At 33.4% G+C, this 26,689-nt stretch overlaps 1 protein-coding gene across 6 annotated transcripts in view; it reads left to right on the top strand.

Annotated features, from left to right (window-relative positions):
- DDHD1 (DDHD domain containing 1) overlaps window positions 1-26,689 on the top strand; it is a 68,607-nt gene that overhangs the window by 26,227 nt on the left and 15,691 nt on the right. For 4 of the 6 annotated variants that reach the window (XM_019725721.3, XM_019725722.3, XM_019725720.3 and 1 more), the window contains 6 exons: window positions 6,925-7,053; window positions 8,173-8,320; window positions 12,751-12,857; window positions 18,158-18,264; window positions 22,351-22,613; window positions 23,973-24,048. In XM_019725721.3, the coding sequence (XP_019581280.1) occupies window positions 6,925-7,053; window positions 8,173-8,320; window positions 12,751-12,857; window positions 18,158-18,264; window positions 22,351-22,613; window positions 23,973-24,048 (830 nt within the window). Of the gene's footprint in view, window positions 1-5,143; window positions 5,246-6,924; window positions 7,054-8,172; window positions 8,321-12,750; window positions 12,858-18,157; window positions 18,265-22,350; window positions 22,614-23,972; window positions 24,049-26,689 lie in introns of all 6 variants that reach the window. The other 2 variants (XM_019725717.3, XM_019725718.3) reach the window with 1 other exon arrangement.

Genomic DNA, 26,689 nt, shown 5'->3' with positions numbered 1-26,689 from the left:
TTCCACTTGCTAATTCATCCTGTGGAAGTTAATCGTCAGCTCTGTTTCATCTCTAGATCCCACCTATTTGGAATCTTGTTTCTATTACAATAAAAACTGGAATTTCATATGCCCTCTTCTACTCCTTACTAAAATGTTAAATGTGGCAGGATACTTGAGTTTTCTTCAAAGTGCCCTAATTTTATGAGCCAGTCATTTAAATTACATAAATCTGATAAAGAACATGGTTTATTTGTGTGAGTACATTTTTATTATGTCTTTAAGTGTGTGTGTCGATTCTAGGGTATCAATCTAGAACATTACAATATTTTTTGCTAACCTTGAGGATATACCCTGAGTGGTAAAATTCTACTTAGTAATAACAGAAAATTGTTAAACTGCTAAAACACTTTTGCCTTGTAATCTTTCAAACTGATGAATCTTTGAGGTTCATTGGAAGAAAAATTTATTTTAAAAAAATATACTATGGTATATAGATAAAGCATCAGCATGTTTTATTATTAACAAAGATTATAAGTTCAATTCAGTATGTATACTGTTGTCATAAATTTCCAACCATTTTATTTGTTATCCAGTATTATATAAAACATACATTTATGCGTTAAGATGTGACATTTGACTTTGAAGATTATAGGAAATTTGGTAGATAGTACATTTGAAAATTATCACTGGTGTTAAGGAAAGAACATTTGTTGTCCAAAAGCTACCATCATTGGAAAAGAAACTCAAATTTACCACAACTGCAAAGATAAAAAATATTAACAATCTTTTGATTATTTTGCTTGTTACCTCCAAACTTCTGAAATTTCATATTTCATTAATTTGAGGGGGAAAAATACCTTTTCCACCTAAATTTTCTCATGTATATATGATAAAACCTTGACTCTTCATATTGTCAGAAGATTTTGAATGCTTTCAAGTGCAGCTAGTACTATACTGCAGGTACTTTTGTGAAAGAAATAGACAAGGTTTCCACCCTTAAGGAGTTTTAACCTATTGGGGAAGGCAGAGCCTACAGATGAGAACAGTTACAAAGAGTAACTACAAGATAACACAGCAGACAGTGAAAATTACACATTCTGAAGAGAGATTTGGAATGAAGAGAGTTGGTGACTGCAGTATAGTGGAGTTATTCAGGTGAGATTTTTCTAGAAAAATCCCATTTAATAATTAAAAACATTTAAAAATATTTAGGAACTCTTATTAAGTGTTCTGAAGAAACAGAGTTCTTGCCTTGAAGGACATTAAAATAAAATGCTAATTCCCTTACTTTCTGACCTTATCTGTATTTTGGTTAGGGTAGCTGTTGCCACAGTAAATTGGATATATATATATAATACTTTCTCTTTATTAACTTTCCTTTATTAATACAAAGTAAGGATTGAATGAAATCGATTGATAAAAGTTTAGCATAACTTTTTTAGCTATCAATAAAAATTTGTGACTTTAATCTAAATTTCATTTTCTCTGAGAGTTAAAATAAAAATTAATTCTCTTAACCACCCCACCTCCTAAGCTAGGAGATATTTATCTAATAGCCTAATAAATGAAGAAGTTTCACTGGGGATGAATCCTACAAATAAAATCAGGCCTTCAAATAAGTAATTTTGTAAACATTTCAACCTAGTACTAGATTAGTGTTTCATTCATTTTATAAGTAATCCAAGCAGGAATTAGTTTAAAAAAACAGTTAAACTAAAAGTTAGCCTGCACCTCACTCTGGCCAAAAAATGTATAGTCTCAATCCAATTGTAAGAAAACATCAGATAAACTCAAATTGAGGGACATTCTACAAAATAACAGACCAGTACTCTTCAAAGTGTCAAGGTCATTGTGAATAGGGGGAATCCTTTCACAATGTATAAGTATATCATCACCATGATATACACTTTAAATAACATCATTTTATTTGTCAGTTATACCTTAATAAAGCTGAATTTTTTTTAAGTGTCAAGGTCATGAAAGATTGAGAACTTTCTCACAGTTTAGAGGAGGGTAAGGAAACATGACAGCAAAATGCACCATGGTACCCTGGATTGGATCCTAGAACAAAAAAGGACATTAGTAAGATAACTGGAGAAATCTGAATAAAAAGTCTCTATTTTAGTTGATAGTATTGTACCAACGTTAATTTCTTAGTTTTGACAATTGTACTATAATTATGCTATAGTACAGGAAGCTGATTAACATTAGAGGAAGCTGATTAAAGGGTATATGATAACTCTCTGTACTATTTTTGCAGCTTTTCTGTAAGTCTAAATTTATTTCATAATAAAAAGGCTTTGTTTGTTTGTTTGTTTTTTAAAAAAAGGACAGTAGAGAAATTAAAATAAAATAGTAAAAAAATATTTAATCTGAAAGAAACCAGGGAAGAAGAAACAAGAAACATAATAGGTATGACAAAGAGAAAATAAATGGGATATGGTAGACCTAAATTCATCCATATCAATAATTACAGTAAATATATTAAAGTGAACTAACACTCCTATTTAAAGGCAGAGATTGACAGATTTGCTAGGAATGTAGGACCTGACTATGCTGCCTACAAGGGTAACATTATCAATGTAATCTCACAGATGGGTTGAAAGTTAAAATTTGACTTTTTACTGTTCAAGCTAATTTGGAGTGCTATGACCACACAGCTGTTGGTAGATCTGTAATGATTTACAACATTTAGCAATTTGGCATGTAAAGTGTGTATTCCTGTCACTGTTGCTGGATAAGGATATCCCAAACTCAGTATAGAACTTCAAAAGTCAGAAAGACTAGGACAGGAGAGAAGAGAGGGGGAGAGGTAGAGGATTGCCATTTTCTAGCTTTTAGTTATTTAATTTTTATATAAATTTATCTCAATTTCTCTGAGATCCAAGAAGATTGCCAGTTTTCTCATTATGACTGGCAGGTTTGAGATGTGCGAGCCTACTTCCCCTGAAGTTGAGGTTATCCAAGTTGCCAGATATTTTATAAAGGGAAAAATTATTGAGTTGTTCCATTCTAGGGATTAGTGTGTTATCAGCAACCCCCTTTTTTGATACTCTGTTGCTTTCAGAATTATAGATTGAAGAAAATTTCTTTAAGAGTTATAATAAGGGAACTTACTGGACATACTATATTTTAATACGTTAAATCTTTTTCATTGCTGTGTAAGACTAATATATAAAAGAAAATTGTATTAAATGTTAGCATCTAATAAGTTAACATTTTCAGTTGTATTTCGAGTTTATGCATACTTTTGCTAACATTACATAAGAATTCCTAACTAAAACTTTATCTTAGAAAAAGAAAAGGAATGCTTTCTGGGACTTGAATTTCTTTTAACAGTGATCCCTGTTTGCATTGATAGTTAAGCCCTCTCTATCTCTACTACACTTACTGTGCTGCACCTAATTATGTGTTTGGGGTTGGAAAAAAAAATTAAATTCTCTACGTATGCTAACAGGATGTTGTAACAAATAGAGCAAATGACTTTCAAGTGAAAACAATAATTAAATTTGAAGATAAGGTAAAGAACTATGTCTATTTAATTTTGTGAAAATGGTTCAAATAAATATACTCTGTTTTTAGTATATTGGGGTGTTTGTTTTTTTAAAAAATCCCTAAATTATACTATTCCTTTAAAAAGTGAAGTCATTTTTGTAGCTTCACTAGCTTTCTCAAAGCATTTGCATAATTTTAAAGTCTGGTCAGATGGTCCATGTGTTTCACATTAGTTCTCTTTTAGCAAATATGGAATTAATTCATGTTAGTTTTATTAGTACATTTAGAAAATCTAGGTTTTGTTTCTTGGAGTAAAGTCTCAAATTCATGCCAGTTTGAGCTTCTTGGATACGTTATCTTTTTCCAAATGAAATTTTGTTTACAAATGTTTACTGCAAGTGGTCTATCGATTCCTCAGTAACTGACCAGAAGGCACATGAACGAAGAAACATTTTCAGTGAAGAAAATTGTTTCAGTTGTCATTTTCCACCCCTTGTGACAATGAAATGTTGGTATAATCCTGATGTTACAACCCAGCTTTTAGTCCTAGTCTGCAATAGTTTTTTGTAGCCATTGAATTACATATAGTTATATGTAGTTATTAAGTGCCTTGTACGCATCTCCGTTACCTTTATTTCACAAATCTTTAAATATGTGTCATCTGTATATACAACAGATTTTTATGTCTAGTACTATACAACAGGGATTAAATATTTTTATACTTGAGCAGTATTTAACCTTTGAATGTCACATTAATGTAGAAGGGAGTGAGGATGAAAAATGTTATGAGAACATAAATGTGAACTAAATCCTGAAGGTTCTGTTGTTCACTAACGGAACTGTTAAACTGATTTGTAAGGTTCAGGTGCAACTGGGTTTTAAAATAATTGCTTACTTAAAATATAAAGAAATTAATTGATAAATAACTAGCACTATTTGACAGGGGAAATGTTAACTTAAGGTTATCTACTGATTTGCCAAATACCAACTCTATGTCCAGCTTTACTCTATGTTGTCTGTTTCATGCTTAAGACGTATCACAGCGTATGTTTTTATTAATGACCCTTTTTTCAGTACTCTATCACTAATCATTATTTTATCATTAATAAATCAGTTAAAAGCATAACTTCCAATTTGATTTTAAAGTTTCATTTTTAAAAGTCTTTTAACAACTTGAAGCCAGTTGTGAAAGGTTGTTTTGTTTCTGTGGGGAGGCTCCATTATACTTCAGTAATGGAAAGCATCTAGTGGAATGTATACTGTGGTATCCTCTCTTGGAAGCTGCATTGGATATTTAAAATGTTATTTATTGCATTCTCTTTGTACATCAGCTGTTGGCTATGTCATAGTCACAAATTTGGTGAGAGTAAATAACCTTAGTGTTGTAAAGATGGGGTTTATAAATCCCATGTGCATACAAAAACACCATGTTCTATTTTTTAATTCTATCTATGCAAAGACATTTAAAATGTGATTGCACAGTTGTCTTTAACTGATAAATTTAGATATCATTTGCCTTTTTTCAGTAAAAGTAGAGCATATATTTGATAAACATTAAACTGTTTTGTCAAATACAACTCATTTTTTAGAGTTAATACAACAGAAAGGCAAAGTAGCAAACCTCACTTAAAATTTACTTTGAAGCTCAGTGTTTTTGCTTTCTTAGTTGTCTACCACCTCCCTCCCTTCTCCCTCCCTTCTCTGTTCAAATGGAGAGGATATAAGGAGAGTACAGATGCGGCAGGTCTTAAACGAAAGCGTTCCCAAGGTACAGTAATCGTAGTTTACTTCTCCATGTAGTTGTATTCCTGGCTTATAGTATTTAGTTGTATTTAGAGCATTCAGTTGTATTTAAAGCATAGATATTATTAGTATTAGTATATAAAGCGTAGGAGCATCTCCATTGTGCTATTTTGTTTAGTGTTTCTTAATTGTAAGTGATGTAAACATTTGTAAATGATGTGTATAGTCCAGTAATGAGATGTTTGCCAGTATTAAGATGTTTTACTTTAAGACAGTACATGGATTATTTAAGGAGGAATGAAATTTTGTTGGTCTAACACTGTTCTCTTAATATTTTGATCTTGTAGTTTCAGTGTTTTAACTAACTGCTTAAAACTATTTTAACAAACCTGTGATTTAGAAACATTACATATAAAAGGCTTAAAATAGTGACTGGAATTGGACATAGAATTAGAAAAGTAAATAATTGTTAAGCTTAAGCAAAAGATTTTTTTTTTTTAATTTATGAGAAGTTCTTTTAGTTTAAAGAACTGAGTTTATACGTTTTCTTTGGAATGGAAGATACCGTTTGTTATGTTAATTGCATCTTGGTCTTATGTTCAGTGTTAGTAATATATCCTGGCAGGTAAGTAAAATATAAATTGTTTTTTCATAACTTTTTGAAATTACATTTTAAACCTAATTAAGAAGTACATTTTCCTGGAAAGGATTTACTTTTCTGAGGAAATAGGTTTTCAGAAAAATGTCTTAGGATCTTAGATCTTGACCAAGTCTGTATCCTTTCATGTTTAGCTTGAGATTATTTTGAAACCATCTTCAAATCAGAAGTTAGACTCCGCCAGTAACTAGCTTTGTGGCAAGTCACTTAATCTCTCTCTGTACCTCTGTGTCTTATATATAATGGGAGACAATATTTTGCCTAAAGAGGATTTTAAGAAATTAAATCAGGCATAATGATTTCAAGGTACCTGGGTTTTTCTAAAGATGGGTATGTGAATTTTTCTTACCTCTATGCCAAAGATAGAAGAAAAGTTTAAGTTCTTCATTATACACGAATTATCAAATTATGAATTGGTGGACATGTTTTGACAATTTTCTTGATCCATTGCTTCCACAACCATTTGTGGTACGTGTCACCCTGTGCTAGGACACTGTTTGAAGCTAGTGATTCAAAATGACCAAGACATAGTCTCTGCCTCACAGAGCTTATGTATTCCTCGAGTGTATATAGGTTTGATTTTTTTTTTTTTAAAGCTCATTTTCACCAAGTACACCTCAGTTACAGAAATGCAATAGTCATGCTAACTTGAACATCATAGTAGAAAAAAAATTTCTTTGATTTCTTATTAAAACATTTTCAACTTTGGATTTCTGTTATGGTGAGCAATATCCAGTGATAATTGGCTTTAATACCCATTCCAAAAATATCTTTTATTAACTATGTGTTAGAGGTTAAAATTATGGTAGTTAAGCCAGTTATTCCATATTGTTCTAACAAATTACCATTCCCTATGTCATGGTTAATCATTTATAAAAATAAAGTCCTTATTCATTACTTGCTTCACATCAATATGTGTTTTCATTGACATAGATTTTTTATTGAACTGGGTTCAAATATTGTTTCAAAAATCTGTGTATTATAATTTTTCACACAAAGAAGTTTGTCTTGGAGACCTTAAAATTGCCTTTTGCTTTCTGCAACAGCTGTGCATAGTTTCAAGTTGAGTCGAAACCATGTGGACTGGCACAGTGTGGATGAAGTGTATCTTTATAGTGATGCAACAACATCTAAAATTGCAAGAACAGTTACCCAAAAACTGGGATTTTCTAAAGGTAATTTTTAAATGTTACTATAGTTTGTCAAACTTTGGGGAATCTGAATTTTTCTCTTGTGTTCAGAATAGACTATTAAAATTCTATTTTTAGTATATTTTAAATATGTATTATATTTAATGGCAGTTACTGCCCTATTAAATGAAACTTTTGTTAAGGTGATTGAGTTGACATGTATTCATCAGTGAATAATTATATATTTAGAATGATTTGACAAGATTAATAAGTATCTTTTATACTTCTAAAAGCATAAAAGCCATCAAACTCAAGGTAGTCATGGTAGTCATGTGAAAAGAAAACATGGCAATTGAAACTTGTTATCAAGGAGGAAAACTGAAAACTTTCCATTGGATTTAGTGAAATGGAAGTCATTGGTGACTTAGATAGACTGGTGAGGCAGAAACCAGATGGGCATGGATTGAAGCTTAAGTAGTACATCGTTAAGAAATGGAGGCAGGGTTAATAGACAACTCTTTAAAGAAGTTTGACTAAAAGAAAGAAAAGAAGGAATGGTACCTGGGGAAGATATAAGATCATTACCAAAAAATAAATTAAAAAAAAATTTTTTGTCAACTCTGATATAACCCTTTTTGCTGCTTTATTTTCTTTGATAACAGATATGCTTGAATTTCTTCTTATATGTTCATTAGTCAGTTATATTTGTTTTGTGAATTACCTTGTATCTTAAGCCCATTTTGCTATTTGAGTCATTATCTTTTCACTTTTTGATTAGTAAGCTCTCTTTGTATACTCAGGTAATTAACTTACTATGCATCATATTTTGCAAAATTTTCCCCAGTTTGTCATCTTTTATTTTTGTCTCATGGTTTTTTGGTGGTTTTTTTTGTTTTTTGTTTTTTTTTTTTAATATAGAGAAGTTTAACATTTGTATGCATTCAATTTGTCCTTCCTTTTCTTTTTCTTTATGGTTTGGTGTCATGTCCAATTTAGCACTTTATATCAGAGCCAGTCAATATACATCATCTGACAAATTTATCCCTTCCCAACCTAGTGAAATTTTCTTTCAGTATTTCCTTTTCTTCTTTATTTCTTTCAATATATTGTAAAAATACTGTTTCCAGAATAAATAGTGAATTTAGAATCATAATTTTTCGACAGCATCAAGTAGTGGGACCAGACTTCATAGAGGTTATGTAGAGGAAGCCACGTTAGAAGACAAGCCATCACAGACTACCCATATTGTATTTGTTGTGCATGGCATTGGGCAGAAGATGGACCAAGGAAGAATTATCAAAAATACGGCCATGTGAGTGTTTTCATGAATAAATACATTCTCCATGTAGTGTAAAATCCAAACTCCATTCATCACTATTTTCTTCCATCTTTCCTTTTCTTCCTTTTTTTTTTCTTTTCGTTTTTTTGTTTTGTTTTTGTTTTTGTTTTTTTCCCAAGTCAAGTTGTTGTCCTTTCAATCCTAGTTGTGGAGGGTGCCATTCAGCTTCAAGTTGTTGCCCTTTCAGTCTTAGTTGTGAAGGGCTCACAGGTCCAGTTGTGGAGCTCAGCTCCAGGTCCAGTTGCCGTTGCTAGTTGCAGGGGGTGCAGCCCACAATCCCTTGCGGGAGTCGAATCGGCAACCTTGTGGTTGAGAGGATGCGCTCCAACCAACTGAGCCATCCGGGAGGCAGCTCAGCTCAAGGTGCCGTGTTCAATCTTAGTTGCAGGGGGCAGAGCCCACCATCCCTTGCGGGACTCAAGGAATTGAACTGGCAACCTTGTGATTGAGAGCCCACTGGCCCATGTGGGAATCCAACCGGCAGCCTTCGGAGTTAGGAGCACAGAGCTCTAACCGCCTGAGCCACCGGGCCGGCCCTCTTCCTTTTTTTTAAAGAGTCACTCCAGATAATTACAACCAAGTGATTTAGGAGACATGCCTCCTTGCCTAACCAGTATCTACATATGTACCCATTTGAGAACTATGATAGTGATCCTTGGGGTGTAGGATTCTGTAAGTTCACTGTAGAAAAGGACAGTGTTTTAAGCAGATGTAGTGTTTCTGAGTTTGTAACTCAAAATAGGTTCCTCAGCCTCATCAGTATTGACATTTTTGACCGGATAATTCTTTGTTATGGGTGGCTGGCCTCTGCATTATAAGATATTTAGCAACATCCAGGACCTCTACCCACTAGATGCAAATAGAACCTTTAGTTGTGACAACCAAAAGAATATCTCCAAATACTGCAAGTATCTCCTAGAGGGAAAAATTGCCTATGGTTGAGAACCACTAGTCTATAATGAACTTTTTTTTTTTTTTTTTTGGAAACTTCAGATGCCAACACACATACTGTTTCCTCATTATTATATCATAATGAAATATATAAGAAATGTGTAATCATCAAAAATGAATAACTGAATGAAATATTAGAAATCTTAAAATACGTTTTTTTCTTGTATGTATTCATACTTGTTAAAACTGAACATTTGAAAAGATGACACAGACACTTGTAGAATGTATCTGTAAATATTACTGAGTATCTGCTAGAACAAAAAATACTTTTAGATTCTGTGGGTAGTAAGACAGTTCCTGCCTCCAGGTCTGAAGTTTTAGCTATCATCTTTATTTTCAGTGATGATAAGGGGAGCCGATTTACTTTTTGGCAACCTAGAATGTATGTAGACTGTTTTAAATGGCTACTTTGGGGATATATTAGGTTGGTGCAAAAGTAATTGCAGTTTTTGCAATTATTTTTAACCTTTTAAACCGCGGTTACTTTTGCACCGACCTAATACAATCAAAATATTACAGTTGACCCTTGAGCAACATGGGGGTTAGGGGCTCTGACCTTCCTCACAGTTAAATCCACATATACCCTGTTTCCCGGAAAATAAGACCTAGCCGGACAATCAGCTCTAATGCGTCTTTTGGAGCAAAAATCAGTATAAGACCCGGTCGTATTTTTGCTCCAAAAGATGCACTAGAGCTGATTGTCCGGCTAGGTCTTATTTTCCGGGAAACACGGTAATTGCTGTAAGCCCTCCACATACGAAGATTTCCAACTGCCAGTTATTGACCCTTGAACAACACATTTGAACTATACAGATCAACTGAACTGTGGTCAGTTGAAAAAAGTCCACATGTAAGTACCCTAGCAGTTCAAACCCATGTGGTTCAAGGGACAACTGTATTATATTGTAAGTAATTCCTTTTAAAATATACTAGAAATAGAGAAAGATAGGCTTTTCAACAAATAGTGCTGAGATAACTTGATAACCATATGGATAAAAATAAAATTGGGTCCAGTTCTCACGCTAAGATAAATTTCAATTGGATCACATTTAAACATAATTGAAACTATACAAGTATTATGGATTTAAAAGGTAGGGTTGAGGGGAGTTTGAATTCTTCTACACCCTTAAAAATAGAGAAAACCGTCCTGAGTATGACTTGATCCAGAAGCAATAAGGAAAAATATTGATAAATATTATATCATCTCAAAAAACCATATGGTGAAAAACTAAAATAAGACAAATTGAAAGAAGACATGTGCAACTTATATCACAGGTAAACTGATAATATCCGTAATATATAAAGAACTTCAAAAAATAAAGGAAAAAAATGTCTGACTGTCTTACAGAAAACTGGGCTAAAGATATGAACAGCCAGTTCCCAGAAAAGCAAATGCTCAACCATGCTTATAAAATGTACATTAAAATTACATTAAGCATAGCAGTTCCACTCCTAGGTCTATATCCAAGAGAATTGAAACGCATACATCTACACAAAAACGTATTAAAGAATATTCATAGTAGCATTATTCTTAATAGCCCCCAAAATGGAAATACTCCTAATGTCCATCAGCTGATGAATGGATAAACAAAAGGGGTATATTTATACAATGGAATATTATTCAACCATAGAAAGCAATGAAGTACTGATTCATGGTACAGCATGGATGAGCCTTGAAACATTATGCTAAATGAAAGCAGCCAGACACAAAAGGCCACACATACTGTATGATTCCATTCACGTGAAATGTCCAGAATAGGCAGAGCCATAGAGACAGAAAGGCGATTCATGGTTTCCAAAGCCTAGGGGAAAGAAATATGGGAAGTGACTCCTATGTCTATGGTATATCTTTTGGGGCTGATGAAAGTGTTCTGCAATTAGATAGTGGTGATGGTTGTACAGCTCTTTGAATATACTAAAAGCCACTCAATTGTTTAAAAAGAAACAACTAATGAGGTTGTGTCAAAAGGACACAGAAGTCGACTTAAAGAGATTGATTGACCTCCAAAAGAAGACAATTTGAGCATCAGTAAGGATAATAATTACAGTGGGTTTAAACACTTCAAATATTTTTAAATCTATGAGTTAGTAATGATGTCAAAAAAATACAAAGCCTACCTTCTCAGTATTTTGAAAATTGTTAATAAAAAGGAAGAATTAACCATTTATCTTGCCTTTTCTCAGAAACTGGTTGTACCACAAAGCAGGCAAATATCTGATATAAGAAAATTTCTCTTTCTAGAAGTAAAAGGAGTGAGAACATTTAAGAAGCACCTTTTTGCAACCATAATAGCTAATGGATCTAATCAATGATCCTCATAACTGCTACCATCACCAAAAAGAGAAGACCGTATATACTAGTCTTACCAAAACAGTAGAACTTGAATCTGATCAAACGCCCTATATGTCACTACCAGATTGCAGGAAATAGGGAACAAAGAATATGTTAAATACTACCATGGGGAGGAAGTCATTAAAAATTACAGGATGAAAAAAGAATTATAAAGCAAAAGGAAAGAGGAACCTATAGATTAAAGACACTTAAGAGGTGCATCTACCAATTAACAATGTGTGGACTAACTGGAAGTACACACTGTTCCCCAATAAAGTCCTATTCCCCTTCCTCAACAATGTGTGGACTATGTTTGGAGCTCAATTCAAACCAGTGTAAAAAATATTTTTAATATTATAAACTAACATTTACAGTCTAACTGGGGAAAGGGACCACTGAACTACATATTTGCCAAAATAAAAGAATTATTAACTGTTTTGGTATAATAGTACTGAATAGGTTATCTTTTCCTTACATTTTAAAATATATACTAATGTACAGATGAAATAATGTGAGGTCTGTGATTTGCTTTGAAGTATTATTGGGGAAGGGTGCTACTGTAACGGGACAGCATGATGGAGTTTTGGGGGATGCTAGAATTACCCTGTATCTTGACTGTGGTGGTGCTATCCATGAGATTAGCAGACATGTGGTCCTGTCCAAAACGTCCGTGGAGATTTTTGGTCCACGCCTACCCACCTACCTAACCCTGTGTGCCATGACCAGCTAGGCTACTGAGGCAAGAAGGGTTATTATTGGCAATACAGCCACAACACAATCACTAGACCAATAAAACATGATAGTATCTTTCACGTATTAATCCTATAAACCAAAAGTGTAAATAAAAGTTATGGCTGTCTAAACCTAGCAGTGTTTTCTTAAGTGTGGATATTTTGGACAGGATCAATTATGAAAGACCATTTGCCAGGGACCAAATGTGCTTTGAAATGAAGGTATCCTCGTATTGCATGTTATTGCATAGTGTAATGTTAACTGAAACTTAATTGGATTAAGTTATAAGCAAGTGGAATTGTTATAATTAAAGAAATGTTATACCATATAAATACATGTGTGAAGTTACTCTGATAAAGTTTTGTTTTGTTTTTATTATTTTTTTTAGGATGAGAGAGGCTGCTAGAAAAATAGAAGAAAGGCATTTTTCCAACCATGCAACACATGTTGAATTTCTGCCTGTTGAGTGGCGGTCAAAACTTACTCTAGATGGAGGTACATTTTGTTTAAAAATTAAGTGATTGAGCCAATGGCAAGAAAGTGATGTTCATTGGGAACAAAGTGTCTTTAATTAGTTGTCTTGAGGTATATGTGCTCTTTGTTCTAGATTATTTAAAAAAATAAAATCCATTGATTTTTAAAATAATTATATCAATTTATGTCATTTTGGACCACCATATAGATTTCACAGATGATAACGGTTTTCACTCATGCCCTCTGGATTAGCAGATGGGAGTACAGGGCATGTGGGAGGGAATAAAATGTTTTTCAAAGTTTTTGACAGAAAAGTGACTTGTCAATACTTTTAAAACACTGTTGTCACAATTTCTTATGAACTTACATTTTCTTCCTAATAATTTTCCCCTCCTACATTTGGAAGATAAAATACCAGGTTTTATTCTTTTATTCTTTTGTTGTTCTTACTGCATTCCCTGGGCTGGTGAATTATAATCTAGTATAGAGAAATTGTACAATATATGTGTTTAAATAAAATCATTTTCATATCCTTTCTTAAAGAGCTGTTAGCCAAAATAGGCATTTTTTTACACAAAGTTGTATCCTTTCAATATTAAAACCATAAAAATAGAATGTTTAGGTTATTTGCATAATCTGGAAAATGAGAGAGTTGTAGTAGATATAACAGCAGTGGCCATTTGTGGAGCCTTTGCTATGTGCCTGGCACTCTGCAGTTCATTTTACATGGACTGTCTCATTTAACTTTCCCACAAAACTCAATTTTCTCTATTTTACTGTTAAGGAAACTGAAACTCAGTAAAAGGTGAATTTACTAAGAATAGCAGGTAGAGTCTAGGTCCATATGATGCCAGAGCCCTTATTCATCACATTGCTAAACTGTGTCCTTGGATGATTTCCAAATCTGATTCTGTTTCAGACTCAGGAATGTTAGTTGTAGTTTATAAACCAAAAGTTGTACAGTTTAAAAAAAAAAAAAATGCTAGTGACCAAAGAAGACTCCACAGCAGCTCATCTGTAAAGTTCTAGTGTAAAAATACTATCTTCCCCATTCGCCCAGATAAATTTCTTAGGCTGCTCAGGAATGTGGACAACATGGATGAATTAACATTTAATAAGACCCATGAGTTCATAATTTTCTCTTAGGTTTATAATCCTGTGATACAATCTTCTTGAAAGCACTATGCTGAGTGAAAGAAACTATAGGAAAGCACCAGTTTCTCTCTGTTCTCAATCTTCTGACACCAATTGGAGGGGGGGGTTTTCTCGTACCAACCAATTCTCCAGTTCTTGGTGGACACCAGCTGGGTGTCCTACAATTTAACCCAGTTCTTCTGGTAGGTTAAGGGCTCAGTCCCACAAGTCTCCCCCCACTTCAGATGCTAGTCACAAGTCCCAGATTGTCACCTATAGTTCTGACTGACCAGCTATAAATTGGGGGGAGGGGGTCTTATGACCCCATCCTGAGTTTCAATAATTTACTAGAATGACTTAATAAAATTCAGGGAAACATTTACTTACATTTACTGGTTTAAAGAGTGTTAAAAGGCTACAGATGAACAGTCAGATGAAGAGCTGCATAGAGCAAAGTATGAGGAAGGCTGTGCAGAGATTTCATGTCCTCTCTGAGCACACCACCCTTCCAGTACATTCATATATTCACCAACCTGAAAGCTCTCCAAACCTTGTTGTTTAGGGTTTTTATACAGGTTCCATTATATAGTCATGATTGATTAAATCATTGGCTGTTGGCAGTTTGCCCAATATCCAGGCCCTCTCTCCCTTTCCAGTGGTCAGGGGATGGCATAGAAAGTTAAACCCTCTAATTACATGGTTGGTTCCTCTGGCAACCAGCTCCGTCCTCCCAAGAGTCACTTCATTAGTAAAACTCAGGTATGATTGAAAGAGGCTTATTATGAATCATAAAAGAAATACCCCTCGCCCCTGTCACTCAGGAAATTACATCGTTTTAGGAACCTTGTGCCAGAAGCCAGGGACAAAGACCAAATACATGTTTCTTATTATATTGCAGTATCACAGAAATCCATTCTCAAAGGTTACATAATTTATGCTTCCATTTATGTGACATTGGAAAAGGCAAAAACTATAGGGACAGAGAACAGATAGTGGTTGCCAGGATTTAGGGAAAGACAAGGGTTTGAATTCAAAAGGACTGCATGCAGGAGGTTTTTAGGGTGATAGAACAGTTCTGTATCCTGATCATGGAGATAGTTGTGTAAAATCATGTATGCATTAAAACTAAGAGTTTATTTTACTGTTTGTAAATTTAAAAGCAATGATAGAAGGTATTTATCTCCAGCAACATCATTGTGTTCATTGGTATTAAATGGCTAAAAACATTTCCTTTAAATCAGGAAAAAGCTAAGGATGTCACTCTTTTAACAAATATTCTTCTTGAAGTCTTAGCCAATGCAATAAGAAAAAGAAATAGTAGTTTCAAGGAATGGAAAAGATCTTTTTATTTGCAGGTCATGGGATTGTCTACACAGAATATTCAAAAGAACCTACAGAAAAATTATTAGGATTAATAAGGCAGTTTATCAAGGTTGTGAAATAGAAGATCTGTATATAAAAGTAATTAACATTTCTATATATCAGCACAATTAGAAATAGCATAAAAAATAAAAAGTTCCCAGAAATTAATAAAATATGCATATTTGTATTAACAATGAAAAAATCTGTTAAAAGATATTAAATACAACTTAAATAAATATGGATGATTTTCTTAGATTGGATGATTCAATATCCTTAGAGATATTAATTCTCCCAAATTGATTTATAGACTTCATGCAATTCCAGTCAAAATCCCAATAGAGTTTTTCATGAAACTTGACAAGCTGATTCTAAAATTATTATAGAAGAGCAAAGGCCATAAAATAACCAAGATATAGAACAAGAGGAGGAGAAGGGAGTCATGATCTAGTAGCTAGCCGGACCTGTTATTTAACTTTCCTAACTAAGACAGTTTAGGACTGGCACAAGCGTAGGCCAGTGTACCGGACTAGCGCCTCCCTAAACAGGCCTCTGCTTAGTTTGGAAACCTGATACATGACGAGCTGGCATTTTGGATCATTGGTGAAAGGATGACCTATTCCATAAATGGTGCTTGGTAACTGGTTATCCTGTGTGGGGAATAAGTAAAAATAATCCCTACCTCACATTCCATGTGGATCAAAGATATAATATATGAAAGGCAGGACTTAAAAACTGTTAGAAAAAATATACAAGAGTATCTTTTTAAGACACAAAAACACAACTGTAAAGTAACACAGATAAATTTGATTAGATTAAAACTAAGAACTTCTGTTTCTCAATAGATATCATAAAGAGTAAAAGACAAACCAGAAACTGGGAAAAGATGTTGCAACAGAACAACACATATAACCACCAAAGGTTTAATATCCAGAATAAAGAATAGGAAACCAAAATGGAGAGAGATGATAGATATACACATATATACACACATGCATATATCATATTTATACTCGAATGTGTGTGTAAATATGTGTGTGTTTATATATTATATATAAATTTTAAAATACATATATATAATGTACACATCTCACTAGTAATTAAGGAGAGGCAAATTAAAACCATAATAAAATATCATTCACAACCATCAGTTAAGCAAAAATTTAAGAATGTGATAATACCAAGTGTTGGTGAGGATGTGTAGCAGTGAGGATTCGCATACACTATTGGTGGGATTGTAAATTGGTACAGTTGCTTTGGAAGACAGCTTGACATCATTTTGTAAAGTCGAATGTGCGTGTGTCCTGTGACACAATAGTTTCTCTCCTAGATATATATACCCTAAAGAAACTCTTACACATGTGCACCAGGAAACATGTACAACTCTTAGTAGTAGTATCATTTATATTAGCAAAAAAACAGAAATAATGCAAGTGTCTTTCAAACGAAAATGGATAAATTGTGAAATATGTATAAAATGGAATACTGTACAGCAGTGAAAATGAATAGATTACAGCTCTATGCATCAGCACGGGTGAATCTCAGAAGCATAATACTGGAGGTGAAACAAACCATGGATAATAACTCAATTTACATAGTGTTCAGAAACAGAGAAAATGAAATAAAATATTTAGGTTCTGGCACATAATAAATACTGTAGAATTGGCTAAAATTATTAGTATGGACATGAAGGAAATCTGTAAAGAAAAGCAAGAGTGCAATTAACGCAGACCTCATATTAGTGGTTACTTCCAGCAGGTGGGGGGCATGTAATCATTCAGGGATACACAGTCTATAAATATGTTGTGCTGCCCATGAATAGAGACAATATTCCCTTTTAAATCTTTGAAAAGACTTCTAGTGTTTGCTTGAATCATTGCCTTCCAGTTGTTACTAGATTGTATAAAAGTGGGGAATAAATAAAAATAAAATAATTCCAGCCGATGCAGTGGAAAACTGGAAGATAAAAAAATTGCACTACACTAAAAATATAAGCCTTCTCCTGCCCTCCTTGTGCTTTCAAACCATGATACTTATCCAAGCATAGAACTTCTTTGTATTTCTATAAGAAATGCAAATTTTTCTTCAACTGTAATCATTTTGTTAGGCGTTTAATAGAATAATCTTTCCGTGGTATAATTTCCATAGGTTAGCTGTAACTCACAGAAAGCTGAACATGTTTGCAGCAATGCAGTTTACGTAACAGTTTCTTTTCAAAAGTAAATTACACCAACTACTTTTTCTCATTTACTGAAAAGGCCTATTGCTAATTTACCTTTGTGCATATTTGTAATTTGATGGCTTTTGCCCATATAATCTTTGGTTCATTAAAGGTAGACACATAAAGTGTAGGAAAACTTTTTAGTTTGTTGCTGGTTTGCCACCAGTGGCTGTAGGCATTCCACATGTGTATTGCCAGGCTCAAGGTGCATATATCAAAGAAGAGAAAGGAAACAAAAGGAGGTACAGAAAGAGGGAGATTGTATGTGTCTCTTTATACTTGTTCCAGGAATAGAGATGGCCTGGTTTTGCTCTGGGTGCCCCTGAATGTCATGTAACAGCCAGTACACACACAAAATGGTCAGGCTTTATAGATTTAATAATGGCTTTCATCCTTTAATGTTCCTTTTCTTCCGTATTCCCTTGTATCTTTTACTGTTTTTTTCTTATGTATTTAGCAAGGAAAGTTTTATTAGATCCAAAGCTAGTCTTGAATTCAACATTACAGAGCTGTTATTTCAGGGGATGTAATTTTTTTCACAATTTATTGTTTTCCCTAAAACAGACACCTTCTGAAAGTTTTGTTTGTTTGTTTTTTTTATTTGTAGACACTGTTGACTCCATTACTCCTGACAAAGTACGAGGTTTAAGGGATATGTTGAACAGCAGTGCAATGGACATAATGTATTATACTAGCCCACTTTATAGAGATGAAGTAAGTATCGTGATTATCAAGGTTGGTGTTAGGCAATATTCCAGAATACTTTTTAAAACACTATATGTCTTCTTAGGGAAAGTTGTGATAAATAACAGCCAGCAGGGAGGGTTCTTTAGGATTTAGTCATGTCTAGGCAGTGAATGAACCTTGACAGGCATATAAAAGCCTTTTTCCCCCTTCTTCTCAGCCTTTGGAGCTGAATAGATACAGATTCAAAACCTGCCACTTAACTAGCTATGTGACCTTAGATCAAATTTCTCACTTTCTCAGCTTCCTCACTTATAAAACGGACATAAAATGCCTACCAGATAAAGGTTATCATGAGGATTAAAGACACAAACATATATAAAGTTCCCCGTACAATTCCTTTTCCTTAGCTTTTCAAGCTGTGATTTAGTATATATCTGTCTTTATGTATTTCAAGGGCTACCATTAAAAAAAAGAAAGAAAATAGACTTTTTCTTTTAACTCTAGGAAGTAAAATAAGGATCAATTAGTAGAAAATACGAAAAGGAACATGTTTGTTTACTGATGAAGAACTTTGTTATGACTAAAGCTACCTTAAAAAAATAGCAGTATCACAAGGGAAAATTTTGTTAATTTTGATGGGTTTTAATTAAACTTATTTTGGTAATCATTTTACAATATGTACATATGTCAGATCATTATGTTTTATGCCTTAAACTTATACAATGTTGTGTTAATGTATCTCAATGAAACTGGAAAAAAAGTTTGTTTTTTTTAAATAGAAGTGACCGCTGTAGAATGGAGACACTGGGGTAGATGCTGAGCAGCTTTTCAGTGATGCTACTGAAGGGACTGCTCCTTTCACAGCAGTTTGAATTAGGTCATCTCTGAGGTCCCTTTTCACTTGAGATTCTGAGTGCTCATGGGAGGATCTTAATTAGTCATTGTGTGAGTCACCACTAAGAACCGATGGTTAGGGGAAAAGATTTGTGTATAAATCAGTACTGCTCAGGTCAGACTTTCTGAGGACCAGTTTGAAAAAAAAGAACGAATTTCAGACTTTCAAGACATCATTAGAGAGTCTTTGGTCCTTACTTCAACCCTCAATAAAATAACATGAAAAATCCAGACAGAACTACATCTTGTGTACATCTGAACTCTAATGGCTTTTTAAAATGAAGAAGTATAAAGGGAATTGTCATGGCAATATTTTACCATTGTTAGTTGAAAATTGTTTGATTGATATATATGACTAAAACTGTCTAAATTACTTCTTCTCATTCAACTTTCCTGAAGTAGGGAGGACAAAGGACTAATTATATTCTTCAGCCATATTTTGTGTATGACTTTTCTCTTAAAACTACTGGTTTTATTCCTTTTGGGTTGATTTTCTTCATGAATTTTAACTTTGGAGCAGTGGTTAAGAATCAGAAACTTAAACTTTTACAAAGCCATCTAATGCCTACTGTGTAAGAAGTTAGCTGACTTTTAGATAATATTGTAGAGCTAATAAAATTAAGATCAGAGGGTATATCATTAATCTTGGTTCAGATGTCCCAAATGACTATTCTTGGTCACAAAGGGATCCTAGCTGGGAGAATATAATTGGATCAGAGAGGAGAAGGGGAAATCTAATTAGGAAAAGAACCCTAATTAGAGTAGACTTTTTGGATACAATATAGAGGTGGATTTCTCCTTTTGCTGCTGAGTATATGATTTATAAAAGCATTTAGATAGTGCAAAGCCATTTTAAAAGTTAGCTTTCAAAATCATAATGTGCTGACCACAAATGTTCCTGTATATGTAAACTATAAGCAAAGATTATAATGCCTCCATGTCTAGAGACTCTGATAAGAAAACACAAAGACCATTTCTATTCAAGCATATGATTATTAAAACAGATGAAAAGATCAGCTCTTCAGAAACTGCCCATTCGGTTTCATTCTATGGTGAAATATTTTAATGTCAGGTAGATTTTTCTCTGTCTTAAATATTTACCCCTGTTTTTTTATCTACTATATGTGATTGCTGGACTAAGGAAGTATTGGGTATAATGAGAGATGCTTTAAATTTTTGAAATATGAAATAGATTAATCACTAGTAGAGATACTGGTAGATCTTTTTATTTTTTTAATTTTTAAATTTTAGGGGGTGGCCTGTTAGCTCAGTTGGTTAGAGCGTAGCACCAAGGTTGCTGGTCCGATCCCCACATGGGCCACTGTGAGCTGTGCCCTCCACAATTAGATTGAAACAACTACTTGACTTGGAGCTGAGGGGTCCTGGAAAAACACCCTAAAAATATAAAAAATAAAAAGTTGAAAAAAAATTAATTTGGAAGAGTTGATATTTAAAAAAAAAAAAAAGAGTAAGTACCTTTTGCCAGAGTACTTAAGTATATTTTAGTGTTTCTAGATTTACATGGTATGAGTCTTCAAAAGTAAAAACTATTAACAAATGTTGCTTTTAAAGGAATGTATTTTATCTAAACACTGGCTTTTTTTATACTTCCCTTACATAGATTGTAAATCAGGAAAACTATAAAATTTTAAAGGTTAGTTGATATTCTTATCCAAGCCAAGTCCAAAACATTACATTGTAGCTCACCTTGAACAAACCATGTAATTTCATATCACCCTGCCTATTCCTTAAACTATGTTAAGTAGAATTACCTACAACTCAGGTGTTAGGAGGCTTTTATATGATTTGCCCCTAAAGCAGTAGTTCTAAAGTGTGGTCCCCAGAACTGCTGAATCAGAAACTCTGGGATGGAGCCTAGTAATCTGTATAAGCCCTCCAAGTGATTCTGATGCACATTGGAAATTGGAGAACTATTACACTAAAGCATGGAATTCTTTTGCTTTTCATGGAAAAAAAGTTAAAATATCCAATTAAAGTAAAAGTTTTGCATTCCTCCCTAGAGAAAAGGCAGCTTATCAATCTTCCACATGCCACCAGCTCATCTTGTCCTTTTCTTCCTTCATTGGCTGAATATATTTCATCAGACCCGATACACAGTTTCAGTAACTTTAACGAGACCCTCAGTGTTGCATTGTAGGGCTCTGAGATGTTAACAATCAGAACACCATGCCTTCATTCACGTCACTGCTAATCTTGCCAAGCATGAATGCTCAAATGATTTTCAGTTCATGTCAGCAGGTAGAGAATGTTCAGTAAAATCTGATGAAGTCTAGTTGTCTCTTGAGACAAAAATAACAGGATTGAAAATGGAAGCAATATATAACTAATATTTGTATGTCAGAGTAACAGCTGGCGTATTAAGAAGTACTAAAATGAGAAATTAAATATCAAACAGGAAATTTACAATTAAATAGTAGTAAGGAATGCTGGGAAGAGGAGAGAAGTGCCTTAAAAATGTGAGGGCCCAGTATGGGTTTGAGTAACAAAAGAACCTTACTCTTCTGACTTAATGGAATATTTCAGTAATACTTGTTAACACTAAATTTCAAAGAAAAATGACGAAGATACTTCCCACATTATTAATCTCTAAACTTTAAAAAGCCCTGCTTTCCAGCTATATAAAACAACTTTTTTTCATATCTATATTGCTAACTTAACAGGAATTTTAGAATATCAAGTAGATCAATATTAACATTTCATTACATTCTTTTCAAAATGCATATTGTAATAATATAATATATTAGCATACCTGTTATCATAAACTCAGATACTCTTTTTCTGAAATTTACTATGGCCTAAAAACTGCAAGGTACAAAAATTTATAATTGATTATGAGTAAGTTGCAGTGAAGAAGAAATTTCCAGGGGCTCTTTGCAAATCTTACTGAAATCTGCATGGAACTTTTTTTTTCAATCTATGGGACTGCTAGTTCATATAGTTTGTTTATGGAGTATGAAAGGAACTGTATGTCTATGAAAGGGTAACATGTGCCTTTATTCTTTAGTAATGTATGGATTATATTAATATACACCTTACTTCATTTCCTGAAAGGTTTTAAAGGAGCTGAGTTAATTTTAATAACCTAAGTATATTTGGCCAGTAATGTATTTTTCTTTCTTAATATATCTGAGTTTAGAAATAAAGATTATAGTAGTCAGTGATTACTCTAATATGGTAATATTCTCTTATTTCAAACAGCTAGTTAAAGGCCTTCAGCAAGAGCTGAATCGATTATATTCCCTTTTCTGTTCTCGGAATCCAGACTTTGAAGAAAAAGGGGGTAAAGTCTCAATAGTGTCACATTCTTTGGGATGTGTAATCACTTACGACATAATGACTGGCTGGAATCCAGTTCGACTCTATGAACAGTTGCTGCAGAAGGAAGAAGAGTTGCCCGACGAACGATGGATGACCTATGAGGAACGACATCTTCTTGATGAACTCTATATAACAAAACGACGGTAAAATACCCTAATCTCTTAAAAGAATTTAAAATGTCTTCATGGAATTACTAGACTTCGTAGGAGAAAACTTTGATTTTCATGATGAAGAAATATGTAGTGTTTCAAGATTATTCGAAGATTATTAGATAACATGCCTAATTGAGCAAAGAATTATCTTGCTAATTACATGCATTTTCCACTAACATAAAAAAAATGGTTTTGTCATCTTCCTCTTTTCCTTCTGTGTATCCTTCACAATTTATCAGCAGTGAAATCTCAAACTTATTCCAAGCTGAGTCACTGTATAGAATCCCTGTTGAAAATGTTTATCAGTTTGTAATCCGTTGTAGTTTTGCTAATCTTAGAGATGGGCCTTTCTTTACCTTTCTTATTAATTTGGAAATAATTTTAAAGCTCTTTTTTCCTTGGCAAATCTATTTTTGACAGATTTTGTAATTGTCTGATCACTTGTGGACTTCCTGATCCTCTTAGTTCTTTGCTATATCTTTATCTTCATCCATAATTACATTCTCTTGTCTTCTTTGTCCTCTTAATGATTACCTAATTGATTTTAATAGAACAGTGAAAGGCACTCATTTTGATAGTTAGCATTATATAAAAACAACCAATTTAATTGACTCAAATTTTTATTCAGGAAGCCTTGGATTTGTTTCAGTTTTAATGGAAGTTATCTAAGGATTTCATTTAGAATCTTATTAACTACCATAGGATAGACACATAAATTTTATGGTTGCAAAATAATTGATAGTTTTGAAAGAAAATGTCATGTTGGCAAGCCTCAGAGCAGCGTTTTAAACATGCCTAGAAAAAGAACTGCACCCTTTTCAAAAAAACTTAGTTCCATTGTTTATTAAATGTGAGGAGATACGGAACATTATAATGGGGAAAAAAATGAAATGACCCAAATGTTCATTAGCAGAGGAGAGTTAAATAAACTGTGGTTCATTTGTGTGATATACAATTGCACAGCTATTATAAAGTGAAGTGTAGATCAGGAGGCAGTAAAATGAAAAGATCTCTAAGATTCATGAAGTCTAGATAAAAAGAAAGAACAACGTACTTGGTGTGATTTCTTTTTTAAAGGTGTAGGTATTTGCCTCACATTTTACTGAAGGGTCTCCCCAAATGCTATTAACAGCAGGTATTATGAAGAGTAGGGGTACTTTTACTAATCAAATTATAAACGTTTATAGACTTTCTATACTATAGCAGGTGCATTTATTAAATACTGTCAGTAGGGATTAATTTGAGGGATTGGGTAAAGGGTATCATTTTCTTCTTTATAATTTAGTGAACTAGTGAGCATCTAATATTTATGAAATACAAACGCATACATAATTTCATACTGGTTCCTAGGCTGAGAGAAATAGAAGAACGGCTACATGGATTGAAGGCATCATCTATGACACAAACACCTGCCTTAAAATTTAAGGTAAGGAAAGACAAATGAGATTTTCATTGTTTATCTCATTTTTTTCCAAACATCATTTGAAGCATGACATTAGGATTCAAAAGAAATCGTAATTTTGTTTTTTAAATTAATATTTATTGAACACATACTATATGTTGGACACTGATAGTTTCCGAGCTCTACAGAGAAAAGAGTGGAAAGACGGTTCCCCAGCCTTCAGGATGTATAATACAGTGTTATTTGTGTTATTAGCAGTATACAGAATCATAATGTATGCACGAGAGAGAGGTTTTAATTTTGCCTATAAAGGATTATAAAGAAATGACATTCGTACTTGTTATCAGTAAATTGGATATGGCCAAGTGGAGGAAAGGAAAACTGCTGTTCTGTGTAAAAGAAAGAACCTAAAGCATGGAGGGATATAACTTTATAGTACCTCTGAGAAACACCAAATAATCTCAAGTAGTGGGAGAAGAAAAATACGACAGATCTGGGAAATATTTAGTTTTTAGAATTAGCAAAACTTAGTGACCAACTGGTTGTGAGTAGTAAGAAAAATAAGTGGAAGCATATCAATGATGACTCTAGGGATGGAAAGCTGTCATTCCAATCAATGAGAAATGTGTAACAAAAGCACAAGACAGAGTACACGTGGTTCGTCTGGAGCAGGGTGAGCAAAACAGTTTGGCTAAAATATGCAGGACTCTGGGCAGTGGGTCTGTGGAAGACCAGGGAGAACTAAAAGGACTTATATTTGAAAAGGGCAATGGGAACATTTCAGGATTTGTGAGCATCAGAATGGAGGTGTCAAAAACGATGGTTTAGAAGAATAAAAGTGGCAAATATCAACATTGACTTGACTATTGGAAAGGATGTAGCTTATAGCTGAAAAATAATTTGCATTGTTAAATGGAGTATGGCATAAGTTTCCTCATACTCATTGCCTGTTAAATATATGCCCATGTCTAATGTACTATGATTATCTCTTAAAATCTGGTTATTTTTTTTATCATAGGAACCTAACATACAGGTTAAGTAATGGACTGAATTTTTTTTTTTAAGACAGGATTTTCTTATAGAATCTATCTCCAGACTTACAAAGGTTTTTTAAAAATAATAATAATAATAAAACATATTTAAAAGCCATATGGTAAAGTTATAACATACATTTAAAAGCCATAAGCGTATGTCTTTGGAATCATTCCCACCTGGAATTTAAGTTCCATTTCTACCACCATTATTATATATAATCAATGTTAAATATGTAGGATTGATCTAATAGAAAAAGTAAACTCTTCTATTCATATTTTATGTCCTGAGTTTTTTTACTGGAGAGTTGAGTATGATCCACTAACTGTATATGGACCTCATAGTTCAGTATCACATTATTAGAAATTATGCACTATAATTGTGTATCCTTCTAACATATAGTCATGTCTAGTCTAATAATATGGATTTTAGTTGTTATTTAATTACTCGGAAGAAAAATATCTGAAGTTTAAAAAGGAATATCTGATGAATTGGCAAATTAATATTTAGGACTCCAGCGTTCGAATGGAAGTCTTTCTGTGCCTATTAACTGGCAAATGGATTTACTTTCAGAATACAGGCATTAGATCTGTTACAGGTGACCATTGAACTTAAAAAAAAAAAAAAAGATATTGACAAACTTTGGTTTGGAGACTGGGAAACTTTGGTTCTGAGCATGAGGCTTTGCCACTAACTAGTTATATAGCATTAATGGAATCATTCAGCATCTCTGAATTCATCTGTTTATTCATCCCTGGACAAGGAGGTTAGACTAAATGTCTAAAGCTCTTTTTCGTCTCTCAAAATTTTTAATGAATGTAGATCTCACTGAAGTAGTCATTACTCTTACCTGAGCATATCCCTTTGTGTGTTTGTATGTCAAACTGCAGACCAGTCATAAACAAAGAGAAGTTACTTATTCCATGTTTTTAACAATTAACAAACATTTATGATGTGCCTGACCAATGTATAAAGAATTTTGCTAGGATGTGTATGTGCGTGTGCTTGTGTGTATCTCAAGCAGAAAGGATTTACTTAGCTTTCTCTTCTATCTGTACTGTTTTGCGTATCTTTCTCTATCCTTTTTTCCTCACTTTATAGAAGAAATGACATTAATCCTTTCAGAAATTAGTGTTTTTGTAATATCTGTGTCACTATTATTTCAAATGCTTTTTCTTATATTTTTCTTATATTTTAATTTTTCTTAACACAAGTTAGTTTTCAAACATGTTGAAGTTAGCCAATCCTTTAAAAACAAAAACTTTCTCCAACCTTCTTTAACATAAAGGTACCATTTCAAAATATATATTCATTCATATACTTTTTCATTTGCATAAAAAGAAAAATTCTAGAGGCATTGTGGGAAAAGGTATATAAAATTGGAGGCAGGGATACTGTTACAATATAGTCCAAATGAGAGGTGAAATGTTAGAACCTGTTGGATGACTTTTTAGATGTTGGAGATGAGAGGGAAGGATGAATTTGGGATGTCTCACTCATCACGATACGGAACATATGAGAAAGGTAGGGTGGATTTAGTAGGGAAAGGTATTACATTCTGTATATAATCCAGTGCTGTTGACCACCCTATTTTTCTTGAAGCCCTCTCCTCCCTTGGCTTCCATGATACCAT

The sequence above is a fragment of the Rhinolophus sinicus genome, chromosome 3, assembly GCF_057876585.1.
Source record: "Rhinolophus sinicus isolate RSI-liver-muscle chromosome 3, RSI-T2T, whole genome shotgun sequence".
Classification (NCBI taxonomy): Eukaryota; Metazoa; Chordata; class Mammalia; order Chiroptera; family Rhinolophidae; genus Rhinolophus; species Rhinolophus sinicus.
The sequence above is the reverse complement of the archived record's forward strand: the minus strand, read 5'-3'. Positions and strand labels throughout refer to the sequence as shown.